This window comes from Glandiceps talaboti, chromosome 14 (assembly GCF_964340395.1).
Source record: "Glandiceps talaboti chromosome 14, keGlaTala1.1, whole genome shotgun sequence".
Taxonomy (NCBI): domain Eukaryota; kingdom Metazoa; phylum Hemichordata; class Enteropneusta; family Spengelidae; genus Glandiceps; species Glandiceps talaboti.
Window position 1 is genome coordinate 12,486,588 of NC_135562.1, and position 20,271 is coordinate 12,506,858.

General features: G+C 38.2%; 2 protein-coding genes across 2 annotated transcripts; both read left to right on the forward strand.

Annotated features, from left to right (window-relative positions):
* Window positions 1–9,212: 9,212 nt before the first annotated feature.
* Window positions 9,213–10,100, forward strand: LOC144445274 (uncharacterized). Its single transcript, XM_078134817.1, has one exon. The coding sequence runs from the start codon at window positions 9,213–9,215 to the stop codon at window positions 10,098–10,100; it is 888 nt and encodes a 295-aa protein (XP_077990943.1).
* A 1,955-nt stretch (window positions 10,101–12,055) lies between these two features.
* LOC144445275 (uncharacterized) lies at window positions 12,056–12,973 on the forward strand. Its single transcript, XM_078134818.1, has one exon. It carries the CDS (start codon window positions 12,056–12,058, stop codon window positions 12,971–12,973), a length of 918 nt encoding a protein of 305 aa, XP_077990944.1.
* Window positions 12,974–20,271: the final 7,298 nt, after the last annotated feature.

The window sequence follows — 20,271 nt, forward strand, 5'->3', positions numbered from 1 at the left end:
TACTTGGCAAAGGAGCTTGTTCGAACATGTACTGATGGTATAACAGTGGCAGCTTCTCCTATTACTATTTATTTCGTTCTGGTTACCGCAATACCTAACAACACGTTGCACTTAACTTCTCAGACAAAACGAGTAAGTATTACATTATGTAATTATGTCAGCACATCTCCCTCAAAGAAGAATGCTGTATGTGCTTTTTGTGGAAACATATAACAACATTATTAACGTTCGTCATGGTTTATCTAGTCTGGCTTAGACAACGAGAGAGCTGTTGATGTTGGTCTGAACTTACGGACATATTTTTTTTTTTCAAAGGACAAGATTATTACTGTTTGCCTGTCTGCATGTAAGCACAAAAGCATTTGGTATTTCAAAATTGAAAACTTTTGTTGAGGATGACGCAAACTTTGAATCACAACAAAAAATTCAAATTTTGAAACAGAAATATCCATGTGATCATGTACACAAAGCGGAGTTTGTACCGTGGTACAACCAATAGTGCTCTTGTGCAAATACGGTGTTCATTTTTGTAACACTACGCCTACGTACCTTCTGATGTATGTTTGAGAACACAGACGCACTGAAAACGAGCTACACAAATATTATGTTTAGCTTGCTCATGAAAACTACCGGCGCAAGAGTCAGGTTGATAATATACAAACTGTCTAGTACAATGACGTGATTGACTTTGGGCATGACCGAAAGCCTTTGCAGAAATCACGTTAATGTTGGATACTTAAAGGCCAAGATTTCAATCCCAGGTTCTCACTTTAGTTTAACCTGGAGTGGAGTCATAATGGGTAAATGGTTAGTGTGACCGGTTTGGAATCTACAGGTTGTAGGTTCGAACCCTGTCGCTGCCAGCTGTTTGTTTCTGAGTGGCTAAAGTCCTTGGGCAAGATTTGAACCACGACTGTGCCTCAGTCAACCCAGCTGTATAATTGGGGACCTGGTAGAATGTAGGTTGCAATGTGAAGGCTTTAATCCTATGCGCTTAAATGGATTGTATGCTCCCTGGGGAGTTGAGGAAGACTAAAGGGGCCCGGGCTTTGTGCCATTCTGATCCGAGCCAGGGTAATAATTGTAAAGTACCCAACATTTTTTTAACCTTACCAGTGCTATGCAGTCATGGGTTTAGATAGGAGTTTTCTTGTGTTGTGGACTTTCCTTTTCTACAGCTTTTCTGAATTGTGTTTTTATGTCTTTATATACATTTTTCTCGTAATCTGGAAGTTTCAAATAAGCCATACTCATTGTGTGTTTCTACCGATATTATAACCGTATAGTTTGTGTTTTCTATGTAATTTTCTAGGTAACTCGGAATGGCTTTGATGTATGGTGAAGACACAAGGAATGAAGATTGGTGGAATGAATTTTTGTCGCCATTGAAATTGATTAGAAGGAACAATCGCAGACCATTGCGATCACCTTTGGCAAGTGAAACGCTTCCTCCCGTGGATAGCTTGGCAAGAACGTTTGCTGATATGGTACAGTCGGCTAAATTTGATGGAAAACCAAAACGGCAAAAGTTGGAATCTCCCGAAGATGCTTCATACACAAATCCAAAGGTCGCTTCATATACATCTGCACCAGTTTATTCAACTGGCAATGTGTCACACTCTAAAACTGATGAAGTCTTGGGTTCCATGGAATTGGTAGACACGTACTCACAACATTCAATCGACCAAGAAGTGTACACCACCCCTTCGTCTACAACAAGTGATAGTGATGGCGTGACAACCTGGGAAAAAATGTTTGGAGGGGCCGATTATTATGAAGATTCGTCAGAAAGTGACGACACATATAAACCGACACAGTCAGAAGATTACACTAGTAGTGACATATCAAATGACGAATTTGAAACATTGGAACCTGCTGTAGGGACAAGTAAGATGGGCCAGTCTGGCTTATGGCAACTCATGTTTGAAGAAGACAAAGATGATGATGATGAGGATGATGATGATGATGATGATGATTATGATGATGATGGTAGTGGTGGTGGTGGTGGTGGTGGTGATAGTGAAAGATTGTCAGCTGATAACACATACCATGTTCAGTTCCATGAAGCAAATTACACTGCCAGCACTAGTGTTGATTCGACTGACAACCTTGTCTCTGGAGAATCGCATTCGCTAAGACAAGCTTCTGAAGTGAAAGTCAACCCCGAAATCAGTTCTGCCACTGCAGAAGAGAGAATCAAATTATTGGAAAGTGAAAAATCCCCACGCAAGCGAAAGGTGGACAGGGTAGACTTAGACACGCCTACATCACAGTGGACAATTCGAATGCTAGCGAAATACATTGGCAAGGAAAGGGTTCAAGAAATGTCACCAACCCACAAATCTCTTGAATCAAGCCATTCTCCTGGTCAAATGGAGAGGGTCGAATTTCAAGATGTGAAGACCCGACTTGGGGAAGTGAGAGATTCACTTGGGATTAAAAGCAGCGACTCCTGTACTACTGGTCTGGAGAAACTACTTGAGACGAAAATCACGGAAGCTGATGCGAGACTGTTTATTAACCCAATTTTATATCTATTGTGTCGCACCAATCATGTGACATTTAAGACTGAAGAAAAACTGAAAAGTAAACTGATTCCCAGTTGTACCTATGATTATCGATTCTACAGAGAAAACCGCTGCATTGGTATCTTTGAGGCGAAATCTACAGCACCAGGTGCGATGGCACCCAAAGCCATTGCTCAGGTTATTCTTCAGTTGATTGGTTTGATGACGGAGGCAAGGAACACCTCAACAACAGAGAGTGATGGAACATGGAAATCTCCTTTCGCCATATTATCCGACGGCTTCCATTTTGTTTTCCTAAGATTATCCCACAAGAAAATCGAATTTGAGTGGGAGGAAAATAAGCTACTGTGTCAACAGCCGAAGGTGTTGGTAAGGAAAGCTGTGACCTGGGATGATTTAAAAGATATTGTGGAAATCATCAACGGCTTTATGGCCGAAGTTTAAACCTGTAATCCCCACCATTTCCAGTGTAGGACACAGCAGTGCTTCATGCACTAATAGTAACATAGCAAAGGTAATACCCCAAAGGGACACACAGACAGGAAGAACAGCGCCCTCACAGTCAAGTGTACAATGGACAATTGAATAAGTACAGTCGAAAACGAACACGGACGTGTTCTGCCATAGATCTTGAAGGATCCGCTTCAAGATCTGTGGTTAGCCCCGTGATGTCATTGTTGAATCCGGTCTGCTGAACTGGAAGGTATTCAAAATATTACAATTTGCGTATCTTCCCTCTCGAAGGCCTTATGATCCTTAGAAAGAATGGTAAGCTATGAGCTATAAATAAAAGATGAACTAACAATGATTTAACGTACAGTCAAACCTGTGTATAGCAGCCACCTAGGGGACTGACATAATAAAGTGGCCATATATGGAGGTGGCCGTTCTCTCAAGGGTTGTCATATTCACTGATTCCATACATGGATGGCAAGTAAGAAAGAAATAGTAAACATGATTGTGGAAAACTCTTGCAGTGTGTTTTTCATTGTCATGTTGTTATGAATTGGTTTTATTTCGCGTTTATTTTATATGCATGTACAATAACAAATGGATTATTAAATCTAATTTCTTCGCTGAGTAGACAACAGTTTGCCCGTTTTCAGGGAGCTTTGGGATATAAGTATAGCTACGTATGACGAAGGTTATTTTTATTTGATATCTCATAGTTGTTTTCATTTATAGTGAATATCACGTTTTTAACAATAGCTGGACAGTACATCTTCAATGTGGAATGTACACAAAAAACAGCTAAAGGAAAAGTTCATTTCGTTGTTTCCTAGACGACCAACACAACTGTGTAGTCTGAATTGATTGAAATAAATTTTTGACATGTCTGGGTCATTTTAAAGTGCTCATTCTGTAAATGCAATTCCATCATTTCCTGAACATGTGAAGTGGAATTTATGAATTTGTCAATTTTTTTGTTTGTTTAAATAGTAATTGCATTTACTAAAAACGCATCTTGTTCTTGCCTTCCCTGTTCTTCTATTCCTCGGTCCCCATAGTTCGACTTTGACCCCATCCTCTATACTCTTATTGTCTTTTTTGTACATGGGTGAAATTCAACGATATCAGCATCAAGGAAAATTGAATAAAAATGATATCTTTAAAGAGATCATTTTTTACTTAACACAAATGTCATACATTATGACATCTCCTAAGTGTTTTGTAGGGCCTGCTAACCGTACCGTAACTTGTCAACGTACTCGTTGGATTGCGTTGGCGGGAGCGAGCTGATAGTAAATAGACCCGCCAGACTGACACACATTCACGCCCACAGAAAATAGTTGTTAAATCTAGCCTTGGATAAAATGCTGTTATGTGTAATAATTCACACAGGACTCGTAGTCTGTACACATTTTCGACACATGGAATTTCTATTTTCAAACTATATAAAGCTCAGCGAGTTACTACTAAAATAGTGCGCAGACGCATGGCCAGGCTCTAGCTGTGCATGTTATACGCATCGCTCTTAATTCAACGAAACGAAAGTGCAAGTTACAGATGAAGCTTTCACTTTGCTTCACAATTAAACTTTTTACACTGAGTGAGTTTGGAATGCCTAGTTTCCATATAGTGTACCAAAATGTCGTAGATTATAGGTAAAAGTAAATTGACATATAGCACCAATGGCGTTGTAGTGTTACTTTCTGGGGATTGCCTAATGTTACGTTTCAGTTATATGTTGTGTACTTGTAGGTAGATCAGCAGAACGTAAACGATTCTCAACTCTGTCTTTCTATGGTAACAGGATCTACCGATCTTGTCTAATTTAGGAATTAGCCACACAGGTATCGTCACTCATACGTATTCTTTTACACTCGGGCAGAGCTGAGAGAGAAATCGCACACCAACAGTTGCGTTGTGAATCAAAGTCTAAAGTATCTTTATTTCTCCATGTCCCCAATTGCAACATGTAAATCCTAGAGGATTAGTAGATAAATCAATATATTAGTAGATCACGCTGTTGTTAGCTCCTGTTTGTTTGTTTGTTTGTTTGTTTGTTTGTTTGTTTGTAGGTAAGTAGCACAAAGGTAAACTTTACGTTAATTAAGATAAAATATGTCAAAATTCCAAATATGACATTTCTGGATCATAACAGTAGTACAACTGTGTTCATCTGCGTGCCAATCCAACATATATTATGGAGATACATAAATTTGGTTAATTGAATTTATTTCCACCAGAAACATAAAAATACAAAAAGAAATATCATTAATAAGAAAATATTTTGGTGAGGACCCTCACTTGAAACTAATCTAGTCCAGTTATCCTGAAATTATAATGCCAAATTGGACATTTCTTACATACGTACATATAATCCAATTGGTATAATACAATTAGTATTCAAAATGATTGAAATTGGAAATTATTGCAGATGAGTCCTCACACTGCAATTTTAATGTTTAGAGTGAAATGTACAACCCCACGTGGCCAAGCGCAATGAATACTCGAAATTTAAGGCACGTGCTCATACGATCTACCTGTTGACGACACGATGTTTCTAATCGTATTTATCCTAAACAGAACAGTACTAATGAGAAACTTTACGTACATTAAAATTTAATTTAGAATTAAGATGGGATTTGATTTGATTTGTATGTGAGTGTGAACGATTTACTTTATAATTAAGAAACTACGAAAAGGAACGGACGCCTTGGCGATGAAGTTACCGGAGAGCGCAGTTCATGGCCATGGCAGAGCAGACAGGCAATGTATGGCGACACGGTTACTAAAATTTACACGTGGTTTACTTAGGCATACTAGAGATGTATGCGTTCACTATTTCTAGAATTTCTCTAAAGTCTTTCCACGTCACTGCTTTCCTAACTAATAGTTTTGGAGTCAGGGACATTACATCATATTCGAACTGTACACTATTCGAGGACAGAATAACAAATACAAATCGAAAACCATCCGATAATATTGCAAACGGAGGACACTCTCTTTGCGAAAATTCTTCCGCTGTCGTTATACCTATCAGTTCAACGATGACTTGCGCGATGGCGTTTTGCGTCAAACCACACGTTGTTTTGGCTTCCAATATCCCAATACATTGTTTATCGTTAAAGAAACAGTAGTCGTAAGTACAGTTTGGTACTAATGGTGTTGTCAATTTGTCCTCAGTTGTGAACTTAACCTTATTTTCACGACACAAAATGTGTAAAATTGGATTTATCAGTAACCTGATGTCTGCTTCAGTGACCTTCTTACTTTCCAAATTTGCTAGACCAGTGTATCGTCCGGCAGTTTCTGTTGTAAACCCTAGCCCTTCTCCAACCTCCTGTATTCTTGACTTGATCTCCGCAAATAACATACAGTTCAAACGTTTTCTTTGTGTTATAAGTTCCCGTACGTCCCTTTCTCCAATATAGGACGACAGGGTCTTCACTGTCCAGGCAGATGCCGACTTATTAATGTCTAGTTTCCCAGGTCTTTTTGTTCGTTTACCGGGGCTTTTGACCAGTCTCAGGTACTCGAGTCGTTCCTCTAACGGTAGCTGTTGGGGATTGTGCGTTACACGTGGTACACAGGGAGCAGTCATCGGTGTTGCATAGTTTCCGTAATAGGGTGGACTTGGCGGAAGTGGCGTAAAATCAAACATTCCGTCTTCATCCCAATTGGTAAAACTGGACATTTCTTGTATCGGAGTCGTGCTATCACCATGTTTCGTCTCGAACACAGGCTTCTGTATGGCATCAACAAAACGTCTGGCCAGCGTGTCAGGTGGTGGTAACGTCTTTCCTCCGATATCGCAAAACTGACTTAATATTTTCTGTCGGCACCTCCCAGTTCGATTCAAAGGAGATAAAAACTCTTTCCACCAAGTGTAATTTTCTTCCATGATCGACCACATTGTGAAGAGTTACACTCGTCGGTCTCACTTACAAGATTGAATGTATGGACAAACCCCCACTTTAATTATTCGAAACATAAAGATTTATTTATGTGGCTGTCGCTACCTGCTGTACAGCACAAGCGAGACATAGCTCAGTTAACTTATAAACGTATAATCGCAAAGCGTAGGAGTAAGACGCTTCGTCGTATGACATCATGCACGGCTGGCGTGGCAAACACCTCAAAGCGAAACTTACTGACAAAGCACGTACGATTAAAATAAAAGACCGCGCTGTATATCTAATGATACATTAATATACTCTTTTTCTTGATAATGACTGAAAAATCGGTATAATCTATTCATCATTAAGTTAAGTTGTCTTAAGGACTGGTACACAAAAATGCTGAATGTGCAATTAAATGTAGTGACGTATCGGGTGTAGAATGGTCATCACACTGTATGTGTGAAATATATTTGAATATGAAATATGACCACTCTGAGGAGCTTTCTGGAATCGCTTTTCTATTTTCTGAAACAATTTCTGGGGGGGGGGTCTTCAAAAGGGTATAACTTGCACTTTCTGTAGTACTGTTAGTTAATAAGCCATGTCACTCTAAGTACACGAGATTTGCATAACTGTGAACTTAATGTATGTACCTATCCCTTTTCACGAACCTGTCTACACATTGTGAATACTCAGACCACTACAGGCAAGGAGTCTCGACTTCGTTCGGCCTGTGCTCGGACTGTGTTCGGAAGGTTGCCGAACAAAATTGCCGAATGATGACAGTATTTCTGTCTCCCTTTAATATTTTTCATAAATTTGTCGGGGAAACATTCCGCTTAGATTAGCACCAGTCCCTCGTGAATTAAGTCTCAAAGTTTTATATGCGATTCATTTTTGGTTTTAGAAAGGAAAATTATTCGCCCTCAAGCTAATAGCAGTCTGTTAGCTTAGTGTTCTTCTAACTGCTTGTAATCACTCACACAGGACATTATTTCACACTAAAGAACACACTCGTGTTAATTTTGTTTAAATAAAGAGTGCAAAAGTCCAGAAACTCGAGCAATTCTACATTGCACTGACACTGACACTGTGCACTGTGTAGTGCGATTAGCTGCGCATGGATATTAGTTTAATGGACGAAAATGGATTTAAAAAGCCGACTATTTCCTCACAAAACATGAAAAACCCTCCGAGCCAATTAATCCCAGTGAATGATAATTAATAATTATCATGAATTTTATATAACATATGATAAACGCAAACGTGGTTATTGTATGCAAAAATTGAGAAAATACAGTAATTGCGATAATCATAACGGACTACTTTGTGCATCCGCGCCAAATTCATTTGTTATCATACTCACCTTGGTCATATCAAACTCGTATACACACGTTGTAGCTACGTACGACTGGGAAGACCGCAGCTGCAGTTTAAAATTGGATTTTGCCTTGACTCAGGTAAGAAAAGCAGTGTTCAAATTAATTTGTAATAAAAAAGAGTAAAAAATTGTTAATATCAGCTATAATCACACTGCAGTATCTGAAGACGATTGATTGACGAATTCTAGCTGCATGTTTTTTTGTTTTGTTTTTAAAAAAAAAAAAATGTTGTTTATAAACCCGCAAGGCTCAATGCCTTAATAGTAAAGTGGCATGTGAAATCCTAGCATTATTAATTGCAATAGTAGTACATATAGATATTGTTTCATTAATTTTCGATTTGCGTTACAATTTGTTTCTATTTTGATGATCGCTACTTATCTGAGATAAGAAATGAACAAAGGGCACAAAGCGGTAGCAAGACACGTATGTATGTATGTATGTATGTATGTATGTATGTATGTATGTATGTATGTATGTATGTATGTGTGTTTGTATGTATGTATGTGTGTGTGTGTATGTATGTATGTATGTATGTATGTATGTATGTATGTATTTATGTATGCTCGCACTGTTTTAGGCATGTCTTCATACTGCCATGATTATTACGTGGCACCTAGTATGTAATTATTGCTCATTCCTTACAAGTTGTCTGAGTGTGTGTACAAATGTCATGTTACATGAGTGAAACACCAAGGAAATGGTCCTTTGTACCATGTTATCTGTCATTTGTAACTTATTAGTGTTATTTGAACTTTGATATCGTACTTTGTTTTTCAATGATTATTTGTTTGTTTGTCTTACAGATTCAGAAGAACAGGTGTTCTAGCCCCGCCTATCATTTATATACAAGTCAGAGATGTCGTCACGCATTCCTCCAAGATTTCTAGCACCTAAAGTTCCTAAAGGAAAGAAGAGAAAACACGCGTGTACTCCAGATCCTGAATCTGTCGATGATGACAAATCGACCCAAAACGATCTGGGTGGCGAAACGCTATCGAGTAAAGTTGTCGGAAACCCGTCAAAAAAACTTAACTAATATAGAGTCAACGACTAGAGTACCGAAGAAAAAACAAGCTCAACAGACAGACCAGGGACATAAGTCTGGCACTCAGGAACCTAGTGTTCAAACCAATGTCCTAATGTTTACAAATACCATGGGAGACGGTATTTCAGAATATAGTCGACGGCCAATCGCTGATCCAGTCAAGTCAATTTCACATAAAACCCCAGTTGTTGTGTTTGATCTTGACACAACGTCACTGAAGCGAGATACAGCTATTTGCCAGATTGCAGCAGAGTATGATGGGGCGTCTTTCGATACGTATGTTGATCCACAGCAAGAATTTGATGATGAGGCGTCTCAAATCAATGGCTTCATATATATAGAGGGCCAGCTCTTCTATAAAGGTGACCAAGTGCAAACTGAAAGTCTGAAAGCAGCGTTAAAGAAATTCATCGAATGGATTCCACAAGATTCTGTTTTGGTTGCCCACAACAACAAATGTTTCGATGCTCTAGTTCTTGTACGTTGTGCTCAAATATGCAAATTAGAGAAAAAGCTGGAGGAAAAATGTTGTTTTTCAGATTCTTTACCTATATTCAGAGAGATCTTACGCGACCAACCACGACATTCACTACAAGCATTGGCAGAAGAATACCTTAATGTTCGAGACTACAGGGATCAGCAGTTTAATGCCATAGAGAAAACTAAGATGTTGCGACAATTATTGATGGACGACCACACTTTTGACGAGGTTCATTTACAAAATCATAGCTTCACTGTTGACTACGCTCGGAAAATGGTAGCCTACAAGGACTATTGGGAGTTAGACTTCAACTGAGAAGCAGACTATGTGACTTAGTAGAGAGTGAGAGTGAGAGAGAGAGAGAGAGAGAGAGAGAGAGAGAGAGAGAGAGAGAGAGAGAGAGTGTGTGTGTGTGTGTGTGTGTGTGTGTGTGTGTGTGAATTAGAGGGATAAGATCATCACAGAAATTAATGTAAGAGATGACTAAAATAAAGAATTCAAAATAAAGCATCAAATTCGTGTACTTTAACTTTTTAATTACCGAAAAGTGACAGAAACCGGATTTTGGAAATGGGACTGAGTACACGCTCACTCAAGAGAAAATGTTTAAAATATCACCTCCCCTCTTCAAAGTGGAGTTTGTAAAATTAATTGAAAATGTGAAAACTCTAAACTAATATTTTGATAAAAATAAACATAAACGTGTTTTTATTTCATGATCGTTGTCCAAAAGTGGTACTGATTGATGCGAAAAAGAAAACAAAAAACAAGATCGCAGATTCCGAATTTTACAATGTACATGTAGGCCTACTCGCGCATTGATTTTCTGCACAGGTTGATTCAATTTGATTACAGCTAGTACACCGGATTCGTAAATGTGCATGATGTAGGGTACCATTTAATTAAACAGACAAAAGTGTGTACTTTGTTCACGACACTGTAGTATATCACAATCGATATTTTGTTAACCATATATTTGTTTGGTTGAAATGTCACGAAATGTCTGCTGGCAAGTAGGTCAGACAATCACCCCTAACCTTCATGCCATTGTATCCTTCCGCGTAGTCCTGCCTGCATACGGAGTAATCCGGGACTCGACTCTGACAATTGTAAGTCCTTCTGACTAAACTTCTTGTTGGATTGATCACTATATACGCAATAAAATACTAACGGACTAAGTTTAAAGGGGTCTCTAACATTACTGTCAATAAGGACTGGTCATATGGGGGCGCAAAGAGAGAGAGAGAGAGAGAGAGAGAGAGAGAGAGAGAGAGAGAGAGAGAGAGAGAGAGTGTGTGTGTGTGTGTGTGTGTGTGTGTGTGTGTGTGTGTGTGTGTGTGTGTGTAACAACTATCCTTGTACCCAGACTGTTACTATTAGTGATTATACCATATAAGTGTTGGACTTTGAAACTTTTTGTCACATTTCAAGTACTATGACACAATGAATTCTTTCCCTATAGAATCCTCACAACAACTTATTAAAAGCCCGCTTGACACAAGTGGCAGGAATATAACATCAACTACCACCCTGAAAACCACGAGGTCGAAGGCACATACATACCAGGAAGAAGAAAAATGGCTTCGGACGAACACGGAAAGGTCTTAAAAGTGGGGAAAGAAAAGTATCTGTCATGACGAAAACAAACACATTCAAACATAAATTATATCGCTTACTAGTGCTTAAAGACTGGGGTCAGAAGTCGAGAACTAAGCTACCATTAAAATACGGTCGACTAATTAGGAGGAAAAATAGGACTTCAAATTATTTGAAGATAAGAAGGAAACGTGACCAACAAAGACAGGAGCAGAAGTCATTAGCTGTATGTGTCACTATCGGCGATAAAGAGCGAACGATGAAGCTATCATTACGGAAAACCTTGCCATTGAAAACCACCATGAAAAAAGGTACGGGTAAACTTGGCAACAGCAATCAAGAAAGAAAACGTAGTCGTCCATACAGCACGTTCCCCATCGCCGAGGATTAGTGAAAAGACCGAAAGAAGAGTGACTCATCGCTACAGAAGCAAACGGAACCAGGACGAAGACGATATCTGCGAAATCCCTACTCTGAAAAAGAGCAAAGTTAAGGTGAATCAAAAATTTGAATATTCTTCAAAAAAATTAAAACATCGCCAAAGACATCAATTACCGATTGTTAAGCAAAGAGAACACTCGCATACAAAGGATTGTGATGGTATTTCTGATAAACAAAACATAATTATTCAAGCTTGGAAAAACAAACCAAAGAAGGAAAAACATATTCTCTCTATGTACGCTGAGGCTGTTAACATAGGTTGCAACAGAGCCCTCCTAAAGAAAACACCATCACAAAAGTCAAAACCACATGTAGTTGTCTTCGATCTTGAAACTACATCGTGTTATTTGGATTCAGCTACCATTTGTCAAATCGCGGCAGAGTGTGATGACAAATCTTTTGATGTATATGTCGCCCCCCAACAGGAAATTGATCCCTGGGCAACAGCAGTCAATCATCTCACTTATAGAAAGGGTGAGCTCCACTACAAAGGCAAGCAAGTAAACACTGTATGTCCAGAAGAAGCCCTGAAGAAATTCATCAAATGGATCCCCCAAAATTCTGTATTGGTAGCTCACTGTAACAAACGTTTTGATGCACAAATCCTAGTACGATGTGCACAAGAATTAGAACTAGACAAGCGTTTAGAGAATAGATGTTATTTTTCAGACACCCATCCCATATTTAAAGAAAAATTGCCTGGTAGAATATCGTATTCTCTAATGGCATTGGTGGAACAGAGTCTTGGTGATACTGATTGGGAAGCACATAATGCCATTGACGATGTGAAGGTGTTGCGTCAGTTGATGACAAAAACCACTGTTGACTATGCAGACCTGGAGAAACATAGCTTCACGGTTGACTGTGTTCGAAATAGGATCGGGATCAGAGCAACAATGTGGGAAAACTTACCAACACTTTTTCAGCTTATTTCCGAAAAGGTTATCACACAATACATGGCTGAGAAAATAGCCAAGTCTGGACTAACCTTTGGGCACTTGAATACAGCATTTATGGAAGATGAACAGTTTGGTCTTACACGACTATTGTCAGAGATACAGCCTGATGGGAAACCAAGGGTTACGAAGACCAAGAGAATCATTCGTAATATCGCATCGTATTTCGAAGAAGCACAAAACAACACTGAGTAACCGTTTACAGTAAAAACAGGCCATCTCAAGATAGAATGACGAAAGTTAATGGATTTGATAGAACCATTTGCATTATGCTCGGCAATGGACATGAACTTCAATAACTAAACATGAAACGCAAATGGAATGCCTAGAAAAAGTACTTGCGCAATTATATCCGAAGAACTTCTTACGAACTGTATTATGAGTGGATTACTTGCATATAGTTAGCATGCTAGCATCAGGAAAGTTCGAGATCCTAGTACAAACCTGCTTGACTAACATGTAGTGGTACTATGGTTTGAAGTTCTTACTTAGACATGGTAATACATATAGCCTGCTGACCAACATGTCATGGGACTATGGTTTCAAGTTCCTGGTGTAAACTAGGATTCTCTTGAAAGCTTATCTCAATAGCTTAGATGTATAATTGACTGACGGGCAGTTTCCTTTAGTTTTTGCAAAATAATGTCAAGAAATTTTATTTGATTGGTCTTGATGTGTATCATAGTATACAATGTATAAGAAATTGTTTTGTGGAAGAATGACATCACACACGAAGTCAAAGGCTCAAGAGAAAATCACCAATTAATTGGTTATGGTGATATCTCCACAATATATTGTTGGACATGATTTATTTGAACAAATAAAATTGCGACCTGCACTATTTACATTTTATGGGACGAAATTTTACCTTATTTGTATATACTCTAATGTATCCGTGTCATCACGAACATATGCCCATCTGCGCATGTCTATTATGCTTTGAATTTATATTCAGTCTATTCAGTTACTCTATTCGTGTCAGCACAAACATTTGCATGTCTGCGCACGCCTTTTATGGTTTGGAATTTGCCGGGGGTGAGTGGAATTTTGTTTACAACGAACGTCATTGCTCACTGTTCGCTGATCACATAATCAGTCTACTTATACTTACCCGTATATTATTCAAGCACCACGGTTTCTTTTGAATACCCCAACAGGTCTGCAGTTTACATATATGATCTGAGTTGGAGTTAATACCAGGTAAGGACTATAGGCCGTGTGATAGGAGTGCCAGACTTCAACTCGAACTCTCAAAATTCTAGAAAGACTTCAATGTCATTTCAGATATATATGTTCACTACATACTGTTCCCAACGTAAGATGTCCAAATCGCATATTCAGTTCAGGGAATTGTTGTTCAAGGAATCTAAAGTAAATTATTTTTAAAGAGAAACTTATTATTTCAACACTGCATCTATATATCACGAAATTGTGTTCGGGGTATTAGTTGATATTGCATTGTAGTGTTTCGGAAGCAGCCGTCTGAGAATTGTTAATGAGTGCATGCAGAGTTCGGAAGTCTGACTGGGTTACATGGTAAATTCAGTTCTTAGTATTTAATATAGGCCTGTTATTTCATCATAAATTTATTGGTTAACTATGAATTAATGCAGGGCTAATATTTAATAATAATAAATTTGCATTGGGACATGGTTTAATACTTCATTTTAGTTAGCCTCACAAGGGACGACTTCACACTACGAAAAGTACAATTTATCCACCATTTCTTAGGCATACACAAATTTTACCCTAGCTGTGCATGACAAACCTGACGTTCATGTCTGTCCAGAGGTAGACCAAGACGAAGTACCACTTTGAATGTCTATAGCCCTACAGGGCAGGTATCACCATGGATAAATAAAGGCAAAGGTGGAACGCCATATTCGCACGGCCTGCAGCCGTGCACAACCTTTACTCCGAATGGAACGACGTGGTCAAACAAGACTTTTAGTTCAGTTGATCAGTGCACAAAATACACAAGCATATTTGTTACATTGTGCTTTGAGTCAAATTATCAGCCGTATCAACAGTAACACCCGTAGAAATTACCTGCTTTCTTAAATTTGTTTACTTTCGGTTTGCATTGCTTTTGTTTAAGTTTTCACTGAATACCCGAGTCGATATTTTCCAAGAATTGTGGAAAAGTGAAAACGCTAATTTTTACTTAAAAGTGAAAGAACAAACCAATACATTAAAAGTACTGTGGATAATTCCATTTCATATTCTGCAAAACATTGTCAGGTCCGTATAAATGGTTGGATACCTAAACAGTCTAATTCATTAGGGAGAACTTTTTTTACTGAAACAAAATCACGTGTTTGTCAAAATATCAAATGAGTATGCAGATGAAATGTTGAAAAATAGGTTTTCACGATAAAAACTACAATTTTCCTTAAGTCAAGTTCATTTGTATTTGCCATATAACCCATATAAACCATACAGGTCTCTGAACGCTGTAATCATAAATCATTTCAGATTAAGTGCCAATCGAGGTAAACATCAGGTGTTATACATTAACTGATGGCATAGTATGTTTAAGAGGTTTCCTGTCACCCGCTGACTATAGATCGGTAGAACTGCGTGACTGTGTGCACTGAAGCATTACATAAGGAACTACTTGTACATTGAAATTCGATGCCACCATGTCCACAAAGAACACACAACATATAAACAGAAATATATCATTCTTTCTCACAACAGTTCTTTACTTATTTCACTTTTATGATATCACAACGACTAGAAACATTCCTTTGTGCTGTGACGATGAAATTGAGATACCATATACTGGGTGTCGTTTAAGTAAAATGTCAACGTGAATCCCTATCTTTCTGAATTAGTACACTATATTGTGGTTGTATTTCACTAGTGCTGTAATAATTGTTTTGTTACATTAGAAATATCTCCTATAATGACTCTGTCATGTTTCTTCCAGTAGAGCAAAACTACACAGTTATTGGACTCCATATGCTACTGAATCAAAAGACAGAGAGAAAATGAGATACGTCCCATATTCCATGCTTAGAAGGATTCAAAATTTAATTCAAAATCACGAAGCCGTGCATTTATGAACACAAGAAGAGCTTCTTCAGAGCGTTTGTCACATCTCTATCAAAATCCCTGTGGAAAAGTGATAAATGTGAACAAGGGGAATGCTACAAAACAGGGAACAGTTTAATTGGACAAACATGCATAATCCAAAGGTATCTAGCGCTTCAGATATGACATTCAATAACAAACGTAAAGTGGATCCACTACATTCTGGTCCATCGATTGTCAAAGGCTCTAATGAAAAATTATCTGATATGAGATACAGCCATCCTACAATTAGGAAGAGAGAGACAGCCTACAAATGGCAACATGAAGACCTGAACATCAATGTCGAGAAGGCAACACAAAAATGCAACAAAACAAGTGAAATTTATGTCGATAATACTGTTGTTGTCCCTTCGAATAAACATAATTCAATCACATTCCAAAGAATGGTAGGTCAGAACCAGAAACAGGGAGGTATTATAGAGATCCCGCCTCTTTGGGAAGGCCGCCAAAAATTTCAAAAATTTAGCGTTGGGGCCATGAACACATCAAACAAAGAGGTAAAAATCAAGAAGAGCAAAGAACAAACATATACAGCAAAAGCGATCACACCACCCAAAATAACGTCTCCGGTCAGTGCAATCGAATATGGTCATCCCCCAGTGAGGAGCACACCTTTAAAAGATAATGGTACAAAGGAGATGGAGACACCCTTCAATTATGCCAACATGGCCATGAAGCAAACACAGAACGAAAAGGATCCACTGGCACCCGAAATAATTTGTATTGAAGATGATGGTGAATATCCCATGGAAACATTGCCTACATCAAGTCATGAACTACGCACATATTCCCTAAGCCCGAGCAGTTTTCTAGAGATGGTCATAAAAAATGAAAGTAATGTTTGTCAGTCTTTCGACCATGAATCAACAGTTGATATAGATGGTGGAAGAACAGCACTTCATTACAAGAGTCGTACAGCCAAGAAGAGAAAGATGAATGATAATGTTGAAACTCAGCATCACAACAAACACACTGTGAAACGAAGAAAGAAAATGGACCTCGAGGGAAAGACACACAATCATGAAATTGTCGACCCTTCCACAATCTTTAAACGAAACTCAGTACCAATCAAAGAAGGCTTAAAGAAGAAGAGGGAGGAGGAGAAGGAGAAGAGGAGGAAACAGAACGATGGGCATGCAAACACAACCACAAAACATAAACAGCGCAAAAAGGATCATCAGGCAGCCGAAATAATTTGTATTGGATCAGAAGATGGTAATGTTCGAGAGTCATTCGACCATGCATCAAAGTTTTGTAAAGATGGTGAAAGAACAGCACTTCATCACAAGAGTCACACTGCCAAGAAGAGAAAGATGAATGATAGCGTCGAGTCTCAACATCACAACAAACACACTGTGAAACGAAGAAAGAAAATGGACCACAGGGGAAAGTCACATATCCATGAAATTGTAGGCCCTTCCACAACCTTCAACCAAAATCCAGTACCAATCAAAGAAGGTTCAGAGAAGAAGAAAAAACACAAAAATGGGGACCGTGTCATCAAAGTAGAAAATTCAGAAACCAGACTAAGTGAAGGGAATCAGAATGTCATGACAGATGGTAGTTGGAGAGTTGGACATACTGGATGTGAATCTAAAAATCCGTCATCCAATGTACATGAGGATATTGATACTAATTTTGAGGCTGGTGAATTTGACCATGAATCTTCAACATCAACATTGAGATTAGTCCCAGTTCAAACAATCACATCTGAAACACCCGTTGTCATATATGATCTTGAAACAACGTCACTAGCCCGTGGCACTACAATCTGTCAAATCGCAGCAGAATGTGAGGGGTATAACTCCTTCGATGTATACGCCGACCCACAGCAGAAGATTGAACCTAATGCTTCCAGGATCAACGGTCTTGCATATTCAGAGGGTAAGCTATTCTATAAAGGTAACCAAGTACCAATTAAACATCCGAAAGAGGCCTTGAAGAAATTTATCGATTGGATTCCACAGGATGCTGTCCTTGTTGCCCATAACAACAGACGCTTCGATTCCCGAGTTCTTGTACGCTGTGCTATGAAGAACGACTTAGATGAATACTTGGCAGCTAAATGCTGTTTTTCTGATTCTCTATCTATATTCAGAGACATTTTACCAAACGATGAAGCTCATTCTTTATTAGCATTGGGAAAACGCCACCTTCCAAGTAGAGATTATTGGAATCGGAACTTTAACTCTATTCATAAAGCAAGGGTTCTACAAAAGTTGATGAAGAAATACCATGTTACTTATAAGAAGCTGAAGAAACACAGCTTCTCCATTGATTTCATCCGGCAATCAATAAGATTGATGGATGAAAATAACTCATCAGGAAACAGTCGTACATTCAAAAGTAAGGCCATGAAGAAGATACAGTCAGAACTCTGTAAATCAGGAATATGAATATTCTGAAGTGAAAGTGAAAATAGGAAACAGGAAAATGTGATACTTTTAGGCCATTTTAAGGAAAAGAAATACTAAGATCCAATCCTAGTACCAAGAACTGTTATAAATTACAGACAAACCATGCGTTATACCAAAGGTGTAAATTTCTTAGGTCATTTGCCATTATAACATTGTATGTCATGAGATAACACCACCATCGTGCCCCTGGAGTGTGAAAATAGCGGTCGCATAGCAGAATTACATAACTTGTGAAGTTGAGAACTCATTCTGAAATCTTTTCTACCAAGAGAATGTTGTATCATTATAGCAATGCCAATATAATACATGACCCCAATATGGCCTTGCACTGAAACTATTTGTTCAAACTTTGTATGATGACATTGACATTGTTGTCACAAACTCTAAGTTTTAGATCGTTCTTCATAAGGGTCTGTTGTTATTGGTCAGCAGCTGAGGTATGGTGGGTGGTGGCAATGTATAGTTTTGAAAGAGGAGGGAAACTTATACTTGTCAGTTAACAAATTTAAATTGTACATTTGTGGGTTGTTGACAATATTTTGCTATCAAAGATAAGCAGAATTAAATTGAAAATACAAAAACGCCAAAAAAAGAGGAAATTGTTCGAGTTACAGTATTTTTGGTCTTAACCTTATTGTGTTGTGTGCAAAACCTGTTGTGTTCACGAGTTCAAATGAAATAAGCCAAAATAACTCCTAAACAAGTTTGTTTAAAACTCAAATAAAATGAAAGATTGTAACTTGTATTAATCATTGAGCTTCATTCATTTTCAAATCATTTTAGTCAGTACATTTAAGTTTTGCATTGGACACCTAAAATAATTGCCATTATCCCAGCCAGGTTCAACAAAAATATGGAATATATACTCTGGTCGCTCTCCGTCATGACAACGCGCTTCTATGTCGCGACAACGAGTGTCTACTACGTCACTGGTTCTGCTGTGTTTGAAGTACGAGTCAAAACATTCAAATTGCCATTACTTTCTATGATATTTCTTTGATATTACTGGCGCTGGTATAATTATGTTATTGTCCAATATTTTTTCTTCATTACACAGGAAAATACTCGAGACCTAGGGGTTGTCACTACTAGTCGCTAAACGAGTAGTGACAAAGGCCCCTTAGGCCACTCGTATTTTCCTTGGCTGAACGAAGGAAAATATTGGGGAATAACATCTAAATATATCCTTCTGATATGCTTTGCCCCATGTTTCACTTTGCACATCTCAGTGCGCATGCGAACTTGATGTAGTATTATTAATTACATTATATTTGTTTAAATAGTCAGAATACAAAATACAGTTAGGAGCTCCTGGTCTTTAGACAATAGCTTCAGCATTGCTTGGGCTAGGGTTGAAGACATTATGATCGCCTCACTTTGTTTCCTCGCACGAGTGTACAGAAGACCTCTTCTGAGCCAGATTTGTCTATTTTTATATACTATAACTATATTTCAGAGAGGTTACACGGTACAGGGTTGGTGAAAATGATTTGTTGTGTCACCTAAACATTAAGGAATACAAATAAAGCAAAATTAGCTCTCCTTTGTTCCCCTTTAATAGTTCGTGAAAGGGCGGTTGAAGCTATTGACTTCAACATAAGATTTTTCACTTCAGAGAAAAGGGTATGAAAGGAATGATGACAATATTAAGTATTCTCTTGTATACATGTTGCACTGCAAAGCTCATATTATGCCAATATGCTTTGTTTACATCTATGAAAATATCTTTATTGCACCATATTCAGTTAGTAAATAAGAATACACAATAAATGTAAATAAAATACTAATAAACACGTATACATAAATCAACTTAATCTGGCCACTATTACACATGCGCATTGAGTTACAGTTCATGGCTGAACCTTTCAAAATGAATTGCTATGTCCGTACGCATCCGTATTATTTTTTTACATTATGCGCAAGCGCAGCTAACATTGGTGAACATGTAGATTACAGTTTTTATTCATAGCACGGTGTCCC

Coding starts and splice junctions, on each gene's coding strand:
- LOC144445274 (XM_078134817.1), top strand. CDS start 9,213: ATGACAAATCGACCCAAAACGATCTGGGTGGCGAAACGCTATCGAGTA.
- LOC144445275 (XM_078134818.1), top strand. CDS start 12,056: ATGTACGCTGAGGCTGTTAACATAGGTTGCAACAGAGCCCTCCTAAAG.